The sequence below is a fragment of the Nycticebus coucang genome, chromosome 14 (genome assembly GCF_027406575.1).
Source record: "Nycticebus coucang isolate mNycCou1 chromosome 14, mNycCou1.pri, whole genome shotgun sequence".
In the NCBI taxonomy this organism is placed as follows: Eukaryota; Metazoa; Chordata; class Mammalia; order Primates; family Lorisidae; genus Nycticebus; species Nycticebus coucang.
Window position 1 is genome coordinate 45,106,710 of NC_069793.1, and position 22,791 is coordinate 45,129,500.

Below are 22,791 nucleotides of genomic sequence, written 5' to 3' on the forward strand. Positions count from 1 at the left end.
GTTGGGCAGGGAGGAACCGGGACACTCCCGTAAGCACTGATGATGGGGAAGTTGAGATGACCACCTAGCAAATAGTTAAGGGCTAAAGCAGAAGCACCTGCTGCCCATCTTTTGTTGATGCATTTGCAGCTCTGTCTTGCTCCTGAAAAGGTGTATCTTTTCAGTTAAGAGCCGGCTGTTCCGTGCTGTGGACTGTGCAACATTGTCCCATGACCTCTGCTTTATTTCAAATCTGGAAGCTACAGGCGGCCACCCCTTCTGCACGTACCTTTCAGGTCAAAGCGCGTTCTCAAGCAACACAGGCTCAACCGTTCAGGACTGTCACCTTGTGCGCCCTGCGTCGCGTTCTATCGGGAGATGAGCCATTGCTCGCTCCCAAGACCTCTGGCCTTAGGGCGTGTAGCTGCAGGGCCCCGACCTCTGGCCTCAGTATTACAGCATTCCCGCCCTTATTACGTCCAGGAGAAATAAGAATGTCTCGCTCTGCGAGTCAGCAAGGGGAGATATTGATACGGAAGTAAGCGATGGGGCTGGGGGGAGCGCAGCCCAGGCCTTGTTGGAGTTTAAAGACGCCAAGATTACAGAGGAGGAAGAGCCCAAACCAAACAGTCGATAGAGTGGGGCCCTGATACTGGAGCCGTTGGGCAATACCTGCGGTCCTGCAACTCCCACACCCGTCCGCGGAATAGGGGAAATGTTTTAAATAAAGAAGAGAATAGCGGAGCAAGCCAACTGGGGTGAAAACAGCCCAGGCACACGCAAGGCAGCGCTGCCGCTCCGGAGCAGCAAATGATCACGTTGGATTAGTGTTTCTCAACCCTGCTGTTACTCTAGAAATCTACAGTATTTTACTACTAGGCTGTAGCTGCCCGCGGATCGGAGACAGGAAAAAGAGGGAAAAGAGAACATATCAGGGAGGAGCCGGGGGAGATCACGAGAGGAGACACCTGGGACAGGGCTGGAGGGTTTTCAGCTTCACTCCTTCTACACCTGAGTTCTCACCGACCAGCCAAGGCCCCGCGCCCATCGAGTTTGGTGCGAGTTTGAGCACCAGCAACCAGTCGTCTCCCTCCTCACACCAATTTCTCACAGCCACGGGTAGATGATGGGTAGCCCAACAATGCATGCCAGGGACGGAAGGGAGAACAGTCCCAGCTGGGATCCCGGGACAGGTGAGCAGATCTGGGGCTGGGCAGGGGGTGAGACAGCCCCAAGATGAGGATCGCGGGGCGCCCGCGTCCAGGCCGGCGAGCCCAGGGCGGGCCAAATTTTATTCCCCAACTTTGAGGAAGAGGAGGGGGTGCATGCAAAAAAAAGTTACAAAAGTTGCTGAACTTTTCCCTCAACTCGGCTGTGAAGGCGGGACCGGAGGGCGGCGCCAGCACGCTGATTCGCCGGCGGCCGGTGTCGGGAGGCTCGGATTGGAGCGCGAGGTCCGGGGCCGGGAAGAGCGGGCGTGGGGGAGGGGAGCGGCCCTCCCCGCCCGCGGGCTCGGCTCGCGCCGGGAGCGGGTTAATTTCAAATCGGGGGCTTGACTGCTCCAGGACGGTCACGCTTCCACCGCCGCCCGCCGGCCCACCAGTCCCGGCCCCGGCGTTTCCCTCCGGCACCCACCTCGGCACGGCTGAAAGACAGACTGACTGCTCGACACGCGGACACCCGGGCCTCAGCCGGAGAGGAGTGCCGAGGAGTCCCCCCTCAGACCCCGCCGGTTCCAACCGTGAGGTGGACTGACAGGTCAGTGGGACGCAAAGGGACACGGCGCCAGGCCGGCACAGCACCGGGAGCTGGCTCTGGAGGGGGGAGGCGGCGGCGGCGGCGGCCGTTTCCCGCCTCCCGCCCCGCCGGGGGCCGTAGAAGGAGGAGCCGAGCTCCCGCGCAGAGGGGCGGGGGCGAGCGGGGGGGAGGGGCGGGGATGCCGCGGTTCCGGGCGCGGGTTTGCCCGCGCTCAAGCCCCGCGCAGCTGAGGGGTGGTGCCGGCCATGGTCCGGCTTTCCGCGCCAAATTTTTAAATCGAAGGCGGAAGGTCCGGCCACGCCCTTGACTCCATCAGCCAATCGCAGGCCCGTGACCAGCTCTCTGATTGGTCAGGAATCGTCGTCCTGGAAACCACAAAGATGCTGTCCAGGAACTGTAGGGCGGGCGGTGGGCGGACCGGGCATGTGGGAGGGGCAGTTGGTCAGGAGGAGGGGGAAGAGCGCGGAGCGGGTGGCGGCAGGGGACAGTACCTGGTTGCCTTGTAGAACAAATGCAGCCTTCCATGGTGGAGTCCAACATTGTAGGGTGAGCCGACCACCCGAATAACGCGTACCTGGAGCTTTGCATCCTTCAGAAAGTTTTTTTTTTTTTTTTAAAAAGACTTAATCATAAGCCACTCTTTAAATGCTCAGCAGTAAGATTAGCACTTTTAGTGACTGAATTTGGAAATTTCATAGCAAACAACTTCCTAAGACTTTAATGTTGAGCCTGTGCACGTGTGTGTAAGGGGCGAAATTCAGGAATGTGGATACAGAGTTGTATCCAAATACTGGGGGTCGCGTGTGCTCAGTCTCAACCTGGGCTCATGTGCTCAGCCTGGAGCCCTCATCTGTGAACAGGTGGGTTCTTAATTACGATCTATTTGGCGGGATCGGAGAATGGCCAGCCTTTTCTAAAGATGAGAGAGGACTGTCACTGGAAATTCTGTGGGTTACCTGAAGTCTCTTTGACAGCGGATTCGTTTGCTGAAGAATTTACTGGCATTTGTTGGAGTTCTCTGCCCAGTGAGGCTGTCTCTGGTCCGGAATAAAATGTAAATCTAATTTGTCATTCTTCGTTAATCTTTGTTTTTGTGGTCTGCTGTGTACTTGAAGGAATTTTCAACAGAGGATCCCTGGGTTCTTATTTCTCTTTTAACCTTTTCGATTTCCTTTTTTCTTTAAGGATATAAAATTTTTAATAGAGTTGGACTGCTCGGACCCAGTGAGATTTGGGAAGGAACTCCAGATTTTTCATTTTTAAACTCTAAATGTATGAGAAAATTACAGAATGGAGAATGAAAAGGTACTTTTTAAATTCAATATTCATCATTGCAGCTTTAACTCGGTAATTTTTCATTATCCAATATATCTTATTAATGTCACATCCCTTTTGGTTAGCCTCTATAAAAACCTCGAAAAAAGGAAATCTTAATTTTTGAAGAGGAGAAGGGTTAAAGTAATCTTTCTAGTTCTTAATGATTTCGTGGAAGTCTCAGAAACATAAACAGAAAAGGTATTTTAAAGAATAATGAAATTTATTAGTTACAACATTTCTGAGAATTGTTGAACAATTGGTGTTCTGAAATGTATTTAACATCATCTAAGATTGGATTTCTTTTTAATTTTAAAAATTGTAAACTTTTTTTAAGCTTACGGGAGTCTCAACATGCTGTTTATGAGATAAATATTTTGTAAAATTACAAAAGAATTATTTTGGGGGGTGTCCAACTATTAGATTTTTTAAAAAAGGCTTGTATGCAAATTTCCTAATAGTTATAGATATTGTCAAACAAGAATTACTATTGTTCCTGATCATCTATTGCAAAGGACAGCAGCCATTAGGAAAACCCCATTCTTGAATCAGTACCTCTTAAATGCACATGTTGGCAAGGATCTCCCATTGGGTCAATTACACTGACTTCTATATTTGAGCACCATTCTTGGAGTGAGAATATCTGGCTTTTAGTCCTGTTTCACCCCTCAGTCTGCATGTCCTCTTCTAAGAATTAGGAATAAAGGGTTCCATGAAAACACAAATGGAAAAAGCACTTGATAAATACATGTAGTCACAGACATGTAAAATAATCTTTTTAATCCATGTTCCTAAAGTTAGTGTCTCTAATCTTAGTGCCATTACAAGTATTTTCTTTAAAATAGATACAGATAGAGTAATGTGTGGAGTCCCAGGAGTCCAAAAGTGGAAAGATGTCTTAATCAGTCTTACTTATGAACTGCTGTTAATTTGCGCTTTTGTTTTGGTGGCAGTCCCATTTCTGCCAGGATCTAGTTTTATGACCATGGGTAGCTAATGTTACTTCTCTGGGACCCATTTTCTCCATCTGTAAAGTGAGGGATAGTTATTCAAAGAGTAGGCTTTTCTAGTCCGAAATCCTGCTCTTGGGCACTCAGGATTTTCCTGATAAATCTGATCACATGCTAGCCCTCACTCTTCTCTGCTTCGTTCTCCGACTCTTCAGTGGTGTTTTGTTGAGCACCAACTGCATGCAGCCATTATACTAGGTCGATAATAGTTTCTGCCAGAAGGCCTTTACTTATGACAGTGTGATGAATAAAAGTTGCTTCCAGCAGTTTGGATCACTTAAAATTATCAGTCCTATTGGAGGAAGCTGAGTGAAGGGCATATGGGAACTCTCTACTATCTTCACAACTTTTCTCTAGATCCAAAATTATTTCAAATAAGAGTTAAATATTGTAGGTCCTAATTAAAGTTGTCTTTTTAAAAATTCCTGAAACAAGACGAAACATTTAAGTCCATGCTTTGTTGCAAAATTAGAAATGGAAAATTTAACTGTTAGTATGGACAAAAGGTAATCATTGCAATACAGTTATTAACTTTATCAACTCCTCATCAAATCTCATTAAGCAATTTTTTCTTCAGCAATATTCTATTCATTGTACAATTTCTAGAGTGAAAAGCTACCTGATTCTGTTTTACCATGGATTTAATTATTTGCTTTTTTTAAAACCAGGAAAATCTCTTTTTTGAGCCACATAAAAGGGGACTAATGAAAACACCTCTGAAAGAATCCACCACAACAAATATAATGTTGGCAGAGATTCAGCCTGCCTTTGGCCCTTTAACTACACCCACCAAGCCCAAGGAAGTCTCCCAGGGGGAGCCGTGGACACCAACAGCCAACCTGAAAATGCTCATCAGTGCTGTGAGCCCTGAGATCCGCAACAGAGATCAGAGAAGGGGATTGTTTGACAACAGAAGTGGATTACCTGAGGCCAAAGACTGTTTACATGTAGGTTTTCAGAGGACTGGGTAGAGACTAGGGAATTTGTTGGGGGGATTTAGCCTCTGCAGAAGTGCCAGCAGAGCACTTAATAACAGCCACCACTCCAGGGCTGTTATTAATCTCTTTCAGAGCACTAGGAAGGTTTGAACCCCATCAAATTTAGCACTGGGAATTCTGGACCTTATAGATACTTTCATTTCAGGCTTCCCCTTTCAGATTTTCCAAGTAGTTTATACTAATTCTCCTCCTGCCCCTATTTTTTGCCCCCAAACTTTGCAGCTGTTGAAGCTAAGCATGTGGGTAAGTGGTGTTAGTCATCAAGTACAGATGTCCCTAATCTATCAAACTATTTCAGAGTAAGACCTTGTTTACCTTTTCCTTTGTAGGAACACTTTTCTGGAGATGAATATGAAAAATCTCAACCAAGTCGAAAAGAGAAAAGTTTAGGATTGTTATGCCATAAGTTTTTAGCACGCTATCCTAAGTATCCTAATCCTGCTGTGAATAATGACATCTGTCTTGATGAAGTGGCGGAGGAACTTAGTAAGTATGCAAAGAGCCTGGCTGAAACGGTTAATGATTAAAGTGACTTTATGGACTTAACTCCTCAAACCCACGCTCATCTACTTAGTGTTTTAAAATGACAGAAATAAAACTACATGGACATCATAAATCTCTAAAGTCCTGTTAGTTTAAGAATAAAGGCAAATAGTTTCTAATTTCATTGAATCTCAGACAAAAAAAGTATCACAGTGGAGGTTGTTTCTGACTGTAGGTTGTCTCTGAAACTTTAAAGAAAAGCAACATTGTTTTATGTTTCAACTACAACTGTGAACTTTTGACACCTTCCTTGAATCACAGGCTGCTGAGTGGTATTTTCCTAGTGGACATGGAGTATCAACTTCTGTGAGTGGGAACGGGATTTGTGTGCTCCCAGCTACTCAGCACTATTCTGAGGACGAGTGGGTTTTCTGAGCATTTTGTATTGGGCAAAAGTCCTCATGTTCTTCCTGCCCTATTTGATGCTTCTGTTTGTAGACCCAGATCTACTTATAGTGAAAAAGAGATTTGTGGCAAATTTGGGTACCTTTAGAGTTATGCAAATATCCTAATCTAAAACTGTGAAGAGACGTGCTATATAGGATAATCTGTTTTAATATATAGAAATCACCCTTTGAAGAAAAGTTTTGCCTTTCTAATACATGTGCATGAATATCAGCTTTATTTCACATTTTAAGAATATGCCATTAAGATTTATCTTCTTTTCACAAATACTGAATTGTAGCTAGGTAGGAAGTAGTAATTCATCAGGTATCTATAATCACCTACTGTGTGCTAGGCAATGTTTTAGGAGCTTAAAATACATCAGTGAACGAAAAGGGCACAATGTCTTCTCTCCTGGGGCAGCCAGTACTGAGTAAAGGATGTAATAAGTAAGTAATGATAATGTATGTTGTAAGGTAATGCATGCTGTGGAAAACAGAAAATGTAGACTAGAGTGAAGGAGTTACGAGCACTGGAGAGGTGATTTACCATTTTAAATTAAGTGCCGAAGTCATGTCAGGCCTTGTGGAGAAGGTGACATCTGAGCAAGAACTTGAACAAAGCAAAGGCAGAGAGCTCCGAGGACGGGGGAAGGGAAAAGATTCCAAGCAGGAGGAGCGGCCGTACAAAGGGCTCCTGGTAAGGGCATATGGACAGCTTCCAGGAACAGTAAGAGGCCAGTAGGGAGCACTCTTCTTCAAATAGTGTATTGTATCTTATAGCACTCTTCTGGGAAGGCTGGATTTCATCAAATATTTGAATTTAAATCAACACTGACAGTCAATTTCTTGAACAAAGAGAATTCTAATATTGCAGAATATTGAAAACCCAATTTAAAATAATTGATGAGAGTCACGGAATCACTGATAACATATTGCCAATGGTAGCTACAAAGTAAGCAAAATCAGATCCCCAAAGGGATATTTTGTTTTTATTTTTTAATGAGGGTTTTTAAAAACTACATCATGGTTTTTATACTTTCTGCAATTTTAGCACTTTGTACCTGTCATACGAATACTATAGACATGGGCATGTTTGTTGGAAAGGTAATATAAGAAATGGGTCAGAAATTTAGTGTGGGATTTAGAGTATTTTTTTTTTGGCGGGGTGGGGTGGTTGGGCCAGGGCCGGGTTTGAACCTGTCACCTCCGGTATATGGGGCCGGCACCCTACTCCTTGAGCCACAGGCACGGCCCTGGGATTTAGACTATTAAAGACTTGGTTTTGCTACTTACGGTCTCTATTCCTGGCGTATTCCTCCTAGCTGGCCTGGGTCTCTATTTCCTAATCACTAAAGTGCAGATAATAATACTTAACCTCACAAGTTTAGGGTAAAAATTTCCTAAAGCTACCTGGCACATGTTAGGCCTCAATAAATATTGCCTTTCAATCCCACAGTAATTTTTTCATACCTTTGAGAGAGCAGGGACATGTCTTTCTTACTTTTACATTGTTGAGCATATGTACTTAAATTATCTGGAACCTACTGACTAATCAACTGTTGAGGAAAAGAAAAAGTTATTCAATTCTAAACACATTACAAAAACCCAACCCTAGTAACGTGCAATTTTATCTTTATAGATGTTGAGCGTCGACGTATTTATGATATCGTGAACGTCCTAGAGAGTTTACACATGGTGAGCCGCCTAGCCAAAAACAGGTACACCTGGCACGGGCGACATAATCTCAACAAGACCCTCGGTACTTTGAAGAGTGTCGGGGAGGAGAATAAGTATGCTGAGCAGATTATGATGATCAAAAAGAAAGAATATGAGCAGGAGTTTGACTTTATTAAGAGTTACAGTCTAGAGGATCATATCATCAAATCAAACGCTGGCCAAAATGGACACCCAGACATGTGCTTTGTGGAGCTCCCTGGAGTGGAATTTCGGGCAGGTGAGAGACAGTATTGAAAAGCCCCAGTTGGAGCTCCAGTGGCAATCACTTAGCTCATGGTACTTACCTGAAAAGCCCAGGCTACTTGGCATTTCTCCTGAGTCTAAAAGAAAGGGCTGTGGAGAACACTGCTCTAAAGCTACTGTTGCCTTTAATGTTAAAGTGCTGCAGTTGTCAGCTGTATGATCAGGTGGTGGTATTTTTAGCCTTGTTACTTTAGAAGTCACTTGTCCCTTCATGAATTTTAATTCTCTAATCCTCATCCTTTTCCAAAGCTTCTGTAAACAGCCGCAAAGACAAGTCTTTAAGAGTAATGAGCCAGAAATTTGTGATGCTGTTTTTGGTGTCAACGCCTCAGATAGTAAGCCTAGAAATTGCTGCCAAGATTTTAATTGGGGAAGACCATGTGGAAGATTTGGATAAAAGCAAGTTTAAAAGTAAGTGTCATGACTGCCATGGAATTTTGGACCTATTCTTAATCAATACAACCTCACTTATAAACTGGCTTCCAAATAGTATATTGGGTGCAAAACGGATCTTTTAGTACTTCTCCCCCAAAGCCACAATAATACTGCCTCAGCTAATTCGTGGGGTTTGAAGATATGAATAACTACTCTTAACTTGTCTGACACTTTGGCTTCATTTTACATGGTAACATTGTTGTCATATCACACTAGTAGAATCTGTACTGTCTGAGGTCTAAGGAGAAAATTATAAAATGGAACTAGACCCAGGTCTCTATTCTTTCCCCGAATGCTGAATATAAGAATATAAATAATATAAAGTTGTCCCTTAAAGTGACCTGCAGCACAATTGGTCTGCCATTTGGAATGGTTTTAGCCAGATTATCTGCTCTCAGTTGGAACTGCAGCCTGAGTTTCTAAGACAGAGCCCAGCCTTCACCACTATACCAGACTTCATGGAAAGAATGTTGGAGAGAAGTACTCGGCAGATGGGGAGGGAGCTTTACTGGGATTGAGCCTGGACATGGGTGACCTATAGGACCCAGATGCATGGTGAGGAAGAGCCACCCAAGTGACCACAGAGGTTGTGGGGAACAGTTGGGAACTGTCACACAGAGAGTCCTTCCCATGCTTTTAAGTTATACTTAGTTCCGTAGAAGTATATTTAGACATCCTCAGGTTGTCAGTGTATTTATTTATGAAGACAGAATGAAGTAGAGAGTAAAGGCGGTGATGCTGGCAATTGGCTTGGGAGATCTGCAATCTCAGAAAACACGCCCTGATACTACTAACGGGTTCCTGCTTTCTCTGAGTCACCAGTTTTCAGCGCTCTGGTTCACTGATTAGTCACAGCCTTGGAAACTCCTTCCTGGAACTGCAAATGTGTAATTTGCTCAATCCCCAGGGAATTCAGAACCTTTTTCATAGCACATGAAAAGGGGAACTTGATTTGTAATTTGGTACTATTAAGATGAAAGTAAAAACAGACTTTTTGTAACAAAACTTTTTAAGATATGCAAGCTTTGCAGAATTAATAAATCTATGTTTTGCATATTACATAGATAATATAAAAGATTATAAATTTTGATGGGGTGCAGAATTTTCCATCCTGTGATACTAAGTAAATCTCGTTATAGCTATTTCAAGCAGAAAAGCAATACATTTGTGAATTTTATTTCTATCTGCTCATAAAATTCTAATGACGCCTCATTAGAAGATTCCCAGGAATAGTGACTTCCTATAAGAAATCTGTAACAGTTTCAGATAAGGTGATCTCATCAAGTCATTTTTTCTTTTTCAGTATGTGCTGTTGTCATTTTAAAATTCAGGGCCAGCAGTAACTGAGTCTTTTAAATATTTAAAACTTTTTTTGGTCTTAATTAAAGCAGTATCACTAGAAGGACTTAAAGGAGTCACATGTTTCTGTTTCACATTGATGGTTAAGACAGCTCTTAGAATATGAAGTCCTTTCTTCTGAAGCAAAATCCTTTGATCTTTCATTATTGCATTAAGTGATATACATATACTTTTTTCTCCTAGCAAAAATTAGGAGGTTATATGATATAGCTAATGTTCTGAGTAGCCTGGAGCTTATCAAGAAAGTTCATGTTACAGAGGAAAGAGGCCGAAAACCAGCTTTTAAATGGACAGGCCCAGAAATCAGTCCAAATACCAGTGGTATGTATTTATTTTCTTTTCATTCTTTGCTTCATTATTTTCAATGAATGCACATTTGGAGATTTTCTCCCTTCCCTATCCTACCCACCACGTCCATGTAGAAAGGACATAGATAAGTTGAAAAAATAATTAAAAATGAGGGCCAATATAGAAAGTTTGCCTTCTGGCTCTATCAGCAACCCAAGGTTCATAACAACCTCCCAATTTGTGTACAAGAAATAAAAATGTGTATATGAAAAGATTTGAGAAATTGTTACCCTGCTCAGTGACCACACCAGAACTTGTTGTGCACGTTGAGAATGTGAAATGAGTTTGTTCTAGTATCGAGTTGGGTCTTTATAGACCTCTTCTCAACTGTGATTCTGACATTTTTCATCCCACCGAAGACCCTCCACAGCCCGCCCCAGAACCCTTAGAAAATGGCAAGAACATGGGCTGTGGAGGCAGAGGGTTCCAGTCCCAGCTCTGCCACTCATTAGCTGTGTGTCTTTGGGCCAGTGACTTCTGCGGCTCAGTTTCCTCACCTGTGAACTGAGATGAACAATAGTGATTTTTTGTGATTTTGCCATAATCTCAGAGAGAAGCCTTTTGGTGCAGGAATTTGGAGTGAAGGCTCTGGGGCCATACTGAGTAGGTTCATCATATTCCAGGGCCACATGTTTCTAACTGAGAGACCTAGAGTCAGTGGGTTAATGTCCTTGTGAGTCAGAGCTCTCCTCTCTCCTGGGGGGTGCATTTCCTGAGGAGGACCTATCCCGAGGAATTGCTGGGAGGATCACCCTATTTCATTGGATCTAAGACTTCCCTTATTATAAGATGCCCTAAGAAAGAAAAATCACCAGTAACTACTCTCTCACACACTACAGCGTGTAAGATATGGTATGGTTTCAGAAATGTCGAAGTATGAAGTCTTCTTGTGTCCTAGAATTCATTTAATAAGATAAACAGGTTTCGTAGCTAAAGGCCTTAGAACAGCGTCTGGCACAGAGCTGATGCCACTTTTATTTGTAAAATTGTTTTAGCACTACTTTTTGATTTCATATCCTGAAAGGAAGCTGAACTGCCTGTATTTTAATACACACACCTTTTCTGTTTCAGACTCCAGCCCAGTCATTCCTTTTACTACCTCTGAGTTAGAGGTGAAGCGATCTTCAAAAGAGAACTGTGCCAAAAACCTCTTTTCCACACGTGGGAAACCAAACTTTACTCGACATCCATCTCTTATCAAACTGGTAAAGAGTATAGAAAGTGACCGGAGAAAGATAAATTCTGCTCCCAGTAGCCCCGTCAAGACCAACAAAGGTATGTTTTCAATAGTATCAAGGAGGGCTCTGCTGGAAAGAATTTCTTTTTATCTTATTTTTTTAGCTTACTTGATCCCTGCAATTTTGATCCCTGAAAAATGTCAAAATCTCTTGATTTTCTGCAATTTTGGCAGAAAATTGTTTCAATATCCATATACCTAAGCCTTCTTGAAGCCCCACTTATGTATGAATTAAATGATAAAAAGTCACTTAGTGCTTAGTGTTATCAAGAAAGTTCATGTTACAGAGGAAAGAGGCCGAAAACCAGCTTTTAAATGGACAGGCCCAGAAATCAGTCCAAATACCAGTAGTATGTATTTATTTTCTTTTCAGTCTTTGCTTCATTATTTTCAATGAATGCACATTTGGAGATTTTCCCTATCCTACCCACCACGTCCATGTAGAAAGGACATAGATGGGCGGCTCCTGTGGCTCAGTCAGTAAGGCGCCGGCCCCATATACCGAGGGTGGCGGGTTCAAACCCGGCCCCGGCTGAACTGCAACCAAAAAATAGCCGGGCGTTGTGGCGGGCACCTGTAGTCCCAGCTGCTCGGGAGGCTGAGGCAAGAGAATCGCTTAAGCCCAGGAGTTGGAGGTTACTGTGAGCTGTGTGAGGCCACGACACTCTACCGAGGGCCATAAAGTGAGACTCTGTCTCTACAAAAAAAAAAAAAAAAAAAAAAGAAAGGACATAGATAAGCTGAAAAGATAATTAAAGATGAGGGCCAATATAGAAAGTTTGCCTTCTGGCTCTATCAGCAACCCAAGGTTCATAACAACCTCCCAATTTGTGTCCAAGAAATAAAAATGTGTATATGAAAAGATTTGAGAAATTGTTACCCTGCTCAATGACCACACCAGAACTTGGGCTTAGTGTTGATTTGCTGTGCAGTTTTAAAGAGAGTTATGTTTTCTATCTCTTTGACTCCAATGAAGTTTCCTGGGTGTGACCAGGTCTTCTTTAGCTTTGACCAATGCCTCTCTGTTTCTGTTTCACCAGCTGAGAGTTCTCAGAATCCTGCACCCTTCCCAAGTAAAATGGCTCAGCTCGCAGCTATTTGCAAAATGCAATTAGAAGAGCAATCCAGGTAGGTTGGCAAGTGCAAATTCATCCTAGCAACAGGATGAATTACTTTTACATTGAATTGTTGGGATTACTTATTTCATGTGAGAACAGGCACTAGCCCTAGAAATGGGAGAGAGAATCTTTTCTGTATCTCATCCTCAGTCATTACAGAAACTATCTGCTAGTTTCATAAAACAGCGTGACTTCAATCTGAGGCTTCAAGTGGTAGAACATTTCAGAGAAAATGTGTTTCTATTGTGTCGTATTTTAAATCTTGTCTTTTAGTGAACCCAGAAAGAAAGTAAAAGTACAGCTGGCAAGATCTGGGCACTGCAAACCAGTAGCCCCTCTGGACACCCCAGGGAGTGCTGAACTGGAGCTGACAGCACCATCCCTAATCCAGCCACTGGGGATGGTTCCCCTGATCCCCAGCCCATTGTCATCAGCAGTGCCTGTGATCCTACCTCCGGCCACTTCAGGCCCGTCCTATGCCATCTACCTGCAGCCTGCCCAAGCCCAAACCATGACACCGCCCCAAGGCCTGAGCCCAACTGTCTGCTCCACTCACTCTTCTAAAGCTACTGGATCAAAAGACTCCACAGATGCCACCACTGAGAAGGCAGCCAGTGGTGCCACAAAGGCCAGTGCCTCCTCCAGGCCTGGAAGCTTGCTGCCAGCCCCAGAGAAACAAAGTACAAAGAACCGAAACAGGGAGCCAGCTGGAGAAAGAGGCTCGAAGAGGGCAAGCATACTTGAAGACAGTGGTTCCCAAAAGAAATTTAAAGAGGATTTAAAAGGACTTGAAAATGTCTCCGCAGTAAGTACAAAGCTGTGCAGATTCCCTGGTCAATTAAAGGAGAATTGGTGCCTTTGGAAATTTACTCCAGAGCAAAGAGAAATCTTTCAGAAGATAAGGAACTGTTCCTTAGCATCCCATCTAAACAAGGGGCTAGACAGCTAATCCCCTGACTGGGATGACGGCAGGGACATTTTTAATCTTTGGAGGAAGGGATTATTTGCTCCCTTTTTAAAGCACCATGGGTGGTTGTCCATAAGTCCATTTCTCCATCACATTCAGGAACACAAACACCTGTCGTGAAAGTCTTGAAAATTTACTAGGCAGATGTAACCCCAATAACTGGATGGATGTGTAGGGTTCCTATAACTTCTTTTTGGAGTCATGACCTAATGTTTGTTTGATGTCATGTAACGGGCATCTGTTGCCTAGAACATAAATGGTTTGCCCCGTTTTTACTTTCAGCCTAAAACTTAAACCAAATATCCATTTTGTGTAAATAGAAAAATGAAACTGATTTTGACAATTTGTATATATATTTGATGTATTGGTTTCAAGAGGGTTTTTTTCCCTAGGTGGAGGTGAGTTAAGATAGGAATTAATTTTTCTTTGCTGCCTGCCCACATGCCAGACATAATGGGTATTACATACATTATCTCATCTTTCTCCCTTAGGACAGTTAGAATTGAAAGACATTATTGTATTAGATAAATACCACTAAACACAGAAGCAGAAGTTAACTTCTTATTTTGCCCCTGCTGTTAACAAAAGTTATTTGACTTCTATGTCTGATTTTTCCTCATTGATGAAGAATTTATTTCACCAAATTGTCCTGATCACCTACAAATTATACACTGTGCTCTGGATCAAATCTAAACGAGCACCTGCCTTTGGTGGCAATTGCTTCTGAGTTCTTGGCCCATGGCCATATTACAGTTTTTGTGGAGTTATGTGATTTTATACATAAAGGGATTTGATCCTTTTAAGACATTGTATAAGCTGAAGGGTATTATCTGTTACTGTTGTTATTAAGGAAGCTTTACAATTTGTCAAATCTTCCTTGAGGATGTCCTCATGGTGACCATTTAGAACATCTATCATCCTACATAGTATCATTTTGTATTTAATACACATGCTTGGGGGGTAGATTGCAAGGCTTGGCTTAATTCAGTTTTCTGGGGATCCATAATCTCTTTGGGCCAATAAGTATGATTTAATAATGGTCTCCTGTTGGCTACTTACTTATTCAGGATTAAGGTTTTTAGTGGGTAGATGTTCCAATGTACCCTCCTTTTTTGCATCTCTACAACTTCATTTATAGGACGTCAAAGCTTCATTTTGACGTTTTCTTTTTAGCATGGACTAGGTAAAGCAGAGAACATGAGAGATTCATGTATTCATTCATTCATCAAATATTTACTGAGAATCTCTACTTCTAAAAGAGGAGACAGTCTGCAAATAAACGCCTCAGGTAGTGAATGGTGAAGCTGATGAGGATGTGATGGGGGCAGAGCTGCTGCAGGCTAGAAGAAAGGGCATTTCAGTTGAAATACATCAGATTTCACTCACTCCACTAATTGAATAGTTCTAATTTTTTTTTTTTTAACAAAAGGAACTGGCATAAAAGGTTTTCATCATGAAGGTAATTTATTGAAAATTGAAAAACAACTATGATTAGAGTACTACAGCCTTCACTGAAGGCTTGAAAAAGTTAAACGAGCAATCTCAATAATTATACCATAGAAGACTATGACTAAAGATGACAGAGAACAGCTCTTTGTAAAATGCCCAAGTCCACTCCTTGAAAATTCTCTATGTCTGCAGCTTTCAAGGCACCTACTAGTGAAGCTTACCATGCACCTAAGAAACAAAATTAAAAGCTTTGTGGCTCCCAAGCAAAAGACCTATTAACAGCTTGATCAAACTGTTGTTTTGACAATGGAGAGGGAAAAAAGGTCTGAAAAGATAAAAGAAGGGCCCCTAGTTTATAAGAGCTGTGTTGTTTTTGCCAGTCCCATTCGTAGTAAGGCTAAACCAGACTTTTCAGGCAGGTCAGCCACCCTGTCAACTTTTTCTGTTTGGTTAAGTACAGTGATCTAACAAGTGTGGTAGGAGATACAAGCAACCCACACATGGGCCTTTTCTATTTGGATTACAATTAATTGCTTAAAGCTTTTGCTCAGTCACATGTGGGTCTGTAACATGAATTAGTTTTATTTTTTGTAAGTCATTCAGTCTTGTGTACTTTAGTTTGCCTATTCTAAGATTGTTATCACTAGAGGAGTGGTACTAGGAAAAAAAATCTATGCTTGCATGATTCCTTTGTTCTACACCTGTGATCAGCAAACTTTCTAGAAAAGGCAGATAGTATTTGTGGACCATATGGGCTCTGCTGCACCTATTCAACTCTGCCACTATAGCTAGAAAGCAGCAGCTATGAAGAGTTGATAGGCAAATGGGCATGGCTTAAAATATCAGCATTGCTTAAAATACTTTCTTTGAATACTAGTCGTCCCTAATAATCTAGCCAAAATATAGTTGCCAAATAGTCTGGAAAATGCTACTTGCTGTCTGCTACCCTTGGGGGTTTATAATGCATGCCATCATTATGGTCTGTCGGAAACTCTCAGATAAAGATGCCATTTGCCTTTGTTTAGTTCAGCATTTCCCATGTGTTTGACCACGGATTAAGTAACACCTGTTTGTATGCTGTGGACCTAGGGTCCATCCAAATACTCTTTAGGAAATAACCATCTTATGTAATTCAAGAACAGCTGGATAATAATCCACTAGTGCTATATGCAATGCTCGGCTGCATTCAGCTTCCTCTGACGATTGGTACCACACTATGGCAAGAAGCCTGATCACAGGCGTTAGGATAAATCCCACCTCTAGGCAGGCTCAGTACTGGTTCCTAGCTGTTTCCTAAGACCCTAGGCAGCATTGAAGAAGCAGGTGTTCTGTATTGTTTGGGACAGGCATTGGAAAGGGTGAGAGGATATTGATCTCTAGGAGCTGGATGGGTGGCATGCCTGTAGCCCATACTGTTGGGGGCTTTGGTCTGATGAAACAAACAACCACCAAGAGATGTTTGTCCTGAAGATGCACATGGCCATTTTTCTTCCGGTATTTGTGTGCACAATAAGCCCTTCCTCCTTGTTTTCTAGACCTCACTCCCATCAGGATACCTAATCCCTCTCACCCACTGCTCATCCCTGGGGGCAGAGTCCATCTTGTCTAGTAAAGAAAACTCAGGTGCTCTTTCCCCAAACCACAGGATCTACAGCTCCCCGATCGCAGGTGAGTAGACATAAAACACTATTCAAACATGGCCAGTCTCAAATTCACTTAATTCTCTAAACTGCTTGGACAAAATAGCTGTGCTTTTAAGATATCTCCCCCCTTTTCTTTCCAGGTGTTATTCCAGTGACATCATCTGAACTCACTGCTGTTAATTTTCCCTCTTTTCATGTAACACCTTTGAAGCTAATGGTCTCACCAACTTCCGTGGCAGCCGTACCAGTTGGGAACAGCCCGGCTCTCACTGCGAGCCACCCCGTTCCCATCCAGAACCCAAGCTCAGCCATTGTAAACTTCACCCTTCAGCACCTGGGACTCATCTCCCCCAGTGTCCAGGTGTCTGCCAGCCCTGGGGCCGGAATCATTCCTGTGTCTCCAAGAATAGAGGCTGTTAGTGTCATAACAGAAAATGCAGGCACTCACCAAGGAAGGGCCACCAATTATGACTCGCCAGCCCCGGGCCAGAATCAACTGAACGGACAATCAGTTGCTGTGACAGGGGCAAAACAGGTGAGAGTGTTTCCATTTAATTGTTAATGTAATTTTTCTTGGAGTTAGAAAGTCCCAAATAGTATATCATAGGAGATTTGCTTTTTGCTTCCCTTCTTTGGAAAGCAAAAGGATGGGAGAATGAGAAGATTGAAGGCCTCCCCTTCTTCCATAGCGCAGGAACAGTAGTACTAGAGGGTTATGAGATTTTTGTCTCCTGTTAACAAAAATAATGGACAATGTAAAATTCATCAAGGCTTCCCTCACCAATTTCAAGATAAGTGTTTCCCAGCATAGAACATCCATCCGGTCCCATCCTCCAAGGCTACTGGGGCATATTTATGTGTCTCTGTGTGTTTGACGTCTATTCTCCATTCCTCTCTTTCCAATCAGCCCGTTCCTGTGACACCCAAAGGGTCACAATTAGTGGCCGAGAGTTTCTTCCGTACCCCAGGTGGACCCACCAAGCCAACTAGCTCATCCTGTGTGGATTTCGATGGTGCTAATAAAACCTCCTTAGGAACTCTCTTTGTCCCACAGCGCAAACTGGAAGTGTCAGCGGAGGATGTTCACTAATTGACAGATACTGGCCTAGGTTGATTGAAAAAGTGTTCTTAAATAGAGAAGATGCGCACAGACTAATTGGGAGAACACATTCTCTGAAAATACTGTACATATGTTGGGGTTTGCTCAATGTCAAAGCATATACTTGTTTTCATACATATATATTGTTTACACACACATACAAATATATTTGTATAAAGCTAAATTTAGCCTTCAGTCCTACAAAATAAAAGTAAAATGTTGAACTAAGATATATTAACTTCTAGGGGGAGAAGCTTCATTATTTCAGCTGTGCCTATAATATTATGCAAAATAACTGTATTAAAGTTTACTTCCCTTTGAGTATATGTTCGACATGCCTAACACAGCATTCTCTTAAACTTTTTGCACAAAGGAAATGCTGTGTGATGTATAATGTTGTGTTTTTAAAAAGGGCTATAGCTATATTTTTTGTAATTTCTTTCATCTGTTGTTGCAGTATGTCTTTTTTGTAAAGTTCGCAACAATTCTCAATCAGGTCTATGGAAAAATTATTTATAAAGTGTATTTTTTAATCATAAGTTGTTCAAATTAAATCCTTTCTAAAATGAAGTTAACATTTGCATTTGGACCTTACAGGCACTGTCAGGAGAAAATTAAAATTTATCTAATCTTAGAAGCAAATTCTTGGAAGGAGAATATATCCTGGTTTCCTTAGATATGCAATATTTAAAGAATGTTTCTACATTCATCCCCACTTTGACCATCAATATTACTCTTCTTTTGTGGAAGTGAAAATGGCTTTGGAGAGGCTATTGCTTGGCAAGTGACACCCAGCCAAGTCCCAGGTGCTTCCTACTGGGAAGCACTGCACCCTGGGAGATTAGGAATAACAGATTGGAGCTGGCGGTCCTTCCTCCTCTGTCCTGACATGACCAGAATCTATCCCAGGGTCTGTGCTCTCCACAGAAGAGGGTCTGCGACCCATCCTCTTACCACACTCTGGATGGCCCAGCTCCTGGGACTGGAAAACAACAGTAAGGATTCTCATTTCTTCCAAACTCAGAGAACTACCACACTAAACCCTCAAGCTCCAAGAAAAGGAAAGAGCTACAATGTATTAAGTATCAATGTACTAAGCACAATGTAAGGTATCTCTCTGATACCCTCCCCCCTTGAGGGATGAACTGAAAAGAAGCTTTCTTGATTAATGGTTCAGAGTCTTTAAAAAATCATAATATATTATGGGGTTGCATGAGATTTTTGTCTCCCTTTAACAAAAATAGTTGACAATGTGAAATTCATGGAGGCTCCCCTCACCAATTTCAAGATCTGTGAGTTCCCTCAGAGTCTGCTAGGGCACACATATCTGTGTGTGTTTGGCTTCTTTTTTCCATTCCTCACTTTCCAATTAGCCTACTCCTGGGATGCTCAAAGGGTCCAGCTCCTGGAATGGGAAAACAGCAGTTTCCTACATGTTTATTATATGTCAGACACTGTTATATATTTTAAATTCATTATCTCTAGAAGCTGGGACTGTGAGGTCACTGAGGTTCACAGATTAAAGCAAGAAGCCCACAGTCAGTCACACTGCCCTGTATGCAAGGACTCAACCCATGTCTGTCAGGCCTCTTTGTCCACTACCCTTCTGCTTCCAGATGCGTTCATGGCAGTCTAGGAACTACACATACTGTTTCAAGATAATATGAGCATTTGTAAGGTCATCACCCCTCTTTCAAATATGCATGTTTTGTTTGTACAACCAAGCACAGCTAAGAGAAGGAAGGTTTTCACCTTGACCTAGAGACCCCTCTTCCTCCACAAAGCTAGAAAACACATGAGTTACTTCTTCCAAAGTACTTGTGTGTATTAGTTTTTATCCCCTACTCAGAGGGCATGCTCCCTGCCTTTAAGGTGCTTATTGACATAGTTAAAGAAGACAGTATGTATGCATGAATAAATTTAGAAAGCATTTCCATGCCATAAAGAGGTGAGTTGCCTAATGGTAGATAATAAGCAAAATACACAGTCCTGTAGAGACGACCAGATTTAACTGAATGCACAGAACTACAAGGGAAACACCAACCCAGACAGAAAGCCACTCTAGCTCTGAGGAGGTGGAGCTTCTTACATCTCCCTCCACTGTAGCTGAACTAGAAAGATTAGAAGCCAACATTTTGTTTTGCCTCCATTAATTCTCCACAAGAAGAAATAGAGGTGTTAGGTTTTAAGGCAGCCCTGGGGATTGTCCCATCCAATTCTGCCACTCTGATACATATGCCCTTTGATCTACACCTCCTGGTGTTCCCACCCTGGCACCATCCTCTCCCTTCTTACTTCTAACTGGTAGGGTACATGTGACTATGTGATCATATGACATAAGATTGTGGTGCCTGTCTTGCTGGAGCTTTCCTCTCCTGCTGGCTTTAAGAAATCAGGACAGCTATGGCAGAGACCCACTATGGCAAGGAACACGGGCAGCCTCCTGGAGGTGAAGGCAGCCTGCAACCTACAACCAGCAGGAAACTAAAATCCTCAGCCCTCCCTAAAGCCACAAGGAACTGAATTCTGCCAACAACCTGGGTAAACTTGGAGATCTTTACCCAGCTGAGCCTCAGATGAAACCACAGCCCCAATTTCCACCTTGATTGCAGCCTTGTAAGACCCTACACAGAGGACCTAACTAAGCCATTCCTGTACTCCTGACCAGGAAATGGCAAGATGATAACTGCTTGTTTTAAGTTGCTAAGTTTATGGTAATATTGTTAAGCAGCAATAGATAACTAGTATAGCCACATAACCCACCAGTATCCATAACGGTCTTATTCCAGTTTGCCCTGTTATTTGTTGGTTTTATAAGCATGCATAGAAGGAAACATCCCTGGGAGATGGTAACCCCAAAGGCTGTAATGGGAGAAGCACTCTTCATTCATCTTGAAAGCTAGAAGCACAGTAGTAGACAAAGTAATCTATCCAGCATGCAATTTCTCTTCCCAAGCAGGCCTCCTTATTTCCTTTTAAGGAATTATATTTTCCACATCAGGTGGAGCCCAGCAGACTGTAATTGGGGTCCTACCCGTATCCAGCAAGAGTAGACTTAATCCTCCCGGAACTTAATGTTCCATCTCGTCTCAGCAGTGGTCTGCTCACCATTCTGTTGCTTCTACAAGACAGCTGCCAGGGTTCCTGCTTCCCATCTTATGGGAAGGCCATGGCACCTCCCCACATGCAAACCTGATTTTCAGCCATCTGCAGATTCTGTAGTCCCTTGCTAATCCTTCCAATACGTTCCTTTTGCTTAAAACAGCTATTTCTGTGGCTGGTAGCCAAAGAACTTTAACCATATCACAGAGAGAAGCCCAAACCCAAGAGTTCCCAGTTCTCAGACAAGTAAGTTCTCTATTGCCCAGGCCTGGCAAAATCCAGCCAAAGAACAAAGAGAAAAGGCTTTTGGAAATGCATATCTCACCAGAAAATGCAAGAAACTCACCATTCAAGTGAATGGAAAGTGTCATTTCAAATATCTAGAAGGGAAATAATTGAATTAAGAGATAGAAGAAACCCAGAAACCAGAGCAATAGAATTTGATGCCAATTTTTTTTTTAAATCGTCTTTAACACAAGTTCCCTCAGCCTTGTCCTTTTCAAATGATTAGTATGCCTGCAGTTAGAGGATCAAGAGATTTTCAGAACTTAAAGCAGATAAGCTGTCTAAGCAATCCTATTAATTATATAAAAGGATGTGAGTTGACTACAGATTCTTGACGGTATTTATCACTGGTAGTTTTCAAATCTGGAGGGTCTAAAGTAAGAGATAAACTCAAAGGGAAAATGTCATTTTATGTTGAAAAAAAGTATCAATCTCTTAATCTATTTTTAAAGAAGTTTTATATCTCAATGTCCCATTCAAATGGACTCAAGTCAATGACTTGCTCAATCAGATCAATAGCTAAATTAGGACATGTCACTATTAACATATTGTAGAAAGATATAGATAGGGAATATATTAGTTCATTTGAAAGGTCCTATATATATTGAATTCTATTTTTAAAATATTTAATTTTTACCATATGCTTAGCACTGTATTGTGCAAAACAATGTCTGTTATCCTTCTTTGCACTTGATCTTAGCCAAAAGGCTGAGAAGCAATGTTATCCAACTTGGTTTAATAAAATATAATCTAGGTATTAACTTTCTGTAAGTTCTGAATGAAACATTTTTACTAATATTTCAGTTACTATGGATCAAAGTCTTCCTAAAATGGTAATATTGCTATCCAATTCTTATTTCTAAGTAGAGTATTGTACTTTGAATGTAATTTAATCTTTTCTTCATGTTTCAGAAATTTAGGAGCATTATTATTTTGTTAAATTCAAATTCAACAAACAATTTAGGCTACCTGTCATACAGTAATGCTTTTAGAGAATATTAAATGTGTAGGTCTATATTCTCCTAAAACTAATGGCTTCAGAATATTATGCTTTTAAGGTTCTGTTTTTTTTTCCTTTTTTTTTAATTTGGCCAGGGCTGGGTTTGAACCCGCCACCTCCGGCATATGGGACCGGCGCCCTACCCGCTGAGCCACAGGCACTGCCCAAGGTTCTGTTTTTATAGTTCTCTGTCTCCAACTTCGATATCAGGTCCTAGTTGCCTTGTCCCTATCCTCATGAATAATGTCTCTCTTCTGACCCAAGAAAAGTGAAGGATTCCAGTTTTCACCAAGGATTCACCAAACTTGCTTTCCTACAGCATCCCAAGTCGATATATTTCTAACTACTTAGGAAGGGCTCCATCCCTCTCCCATGGGGAAGATTGTAAACTCATAGCAGGTGCTCCTTTCCCTTGCCAATAAGTGATCTTCCTCACACCGCACACGAACCAGAACTTGTTGATAATCAGAACCTGGGACCATGATGAAATGCTGAATATAAATTATATACCCAATTCATTATCAAAATCCAACACTAAGGTGATAAGGGCACTTCTAAGAGAGAGATTCTGAGAAACAGGTCAGGTCCTTGATGTACTAGGGGAAACAGTGGGACTTCGGCGAGAAAAAGGAAAGTTTTAATTGAGCATCTATTATTATACCTACTTTGAAACAATGTTATGAGGTGGCTATTATCTGACACATTTTGATGAATCTACGTACTTTCAGAAAGCTTGAGGAACATGACTCTATAGTACAGTCAGGCTGCAGTCATGCCTGGC

General features: G+C 42.1%; 1 protein-coding gene across 5 annotated transcripts; it reads left to right on the plus strand.

Moving 5' to 3' along the window:
* The first annotated feature begins 1,520 nt into the window (after positions 1–1,520).
* E2F8 (E2F transcription factor 8) lies at positions 1,521–18,190 on the plus strand. 5 transcript variants are annotated; one of them, XM_053562591.1, is made up of 14 exons: positions 1,547–1,737; positions 2,712–2,791; positions 2,923–3,042; positions 4,730–5,008; positions 5,389–5,545; positions 7,628–7,942; positions 8,218–8,379; positions 9,946–10,083; positions 11,182–11,385; positions 12,388–12,475; positions 12,739–13,270; positions 16,417–16,549; positions 16,665–17,059; positions 17,432–18,190. In XM_053562591.1, the coding sequence occupies exons 3-14, from the start codon at positions 3,028–3,030 to the stop codon at positions 17,612–17,614; spliced, it is 2,601 nt and encodes an 866-aa protein (XP_053418566.1). In that variant the 5' UTR covers positions 1,547–1,737; positions 2,712–2,791; positions 2,923–3,027; the 3' UTR covers positions 17,615–18,190. The 5 variants fall into 5 exon arrangements, with proteins under 5 accessions (XP_053418567.1, XP_053418566.1, XP_053418565.1 ...); XM_053562592.1 differs by lacking the exon at positions 2,712–2,791 and having other exon boundaries at positions 1,521–1,737; XM_053562590.1 differs by lacking the exons at positions 1,547–1,737; positions 2,712–2,791 and adding an exon at positions 2,194–2,597.
* Positions 18,191–22,791: the final 4,601 nt, after the last annotated feature.

Excerpts from the sequence above, each read along its gene's own strand:
- E2F8 (XM_053562592.1), top strand. Across the intron at positions 8,380-9,945 it reads GGATAAAAGCAAGTTTAAAA|CAAAAATTAGGAGGTTATAT; the intron begins GTAAGTGTCATG and ends TTTTTCTCCTAG. Across the intron at positions 16,550-16,664 it reads CTACAGCTCCCCGATCGCAG|GTGTTATTCCAGTGACATCA; the intron begins GTGAGTAGACAT and ends TTTTCTTTCCAG.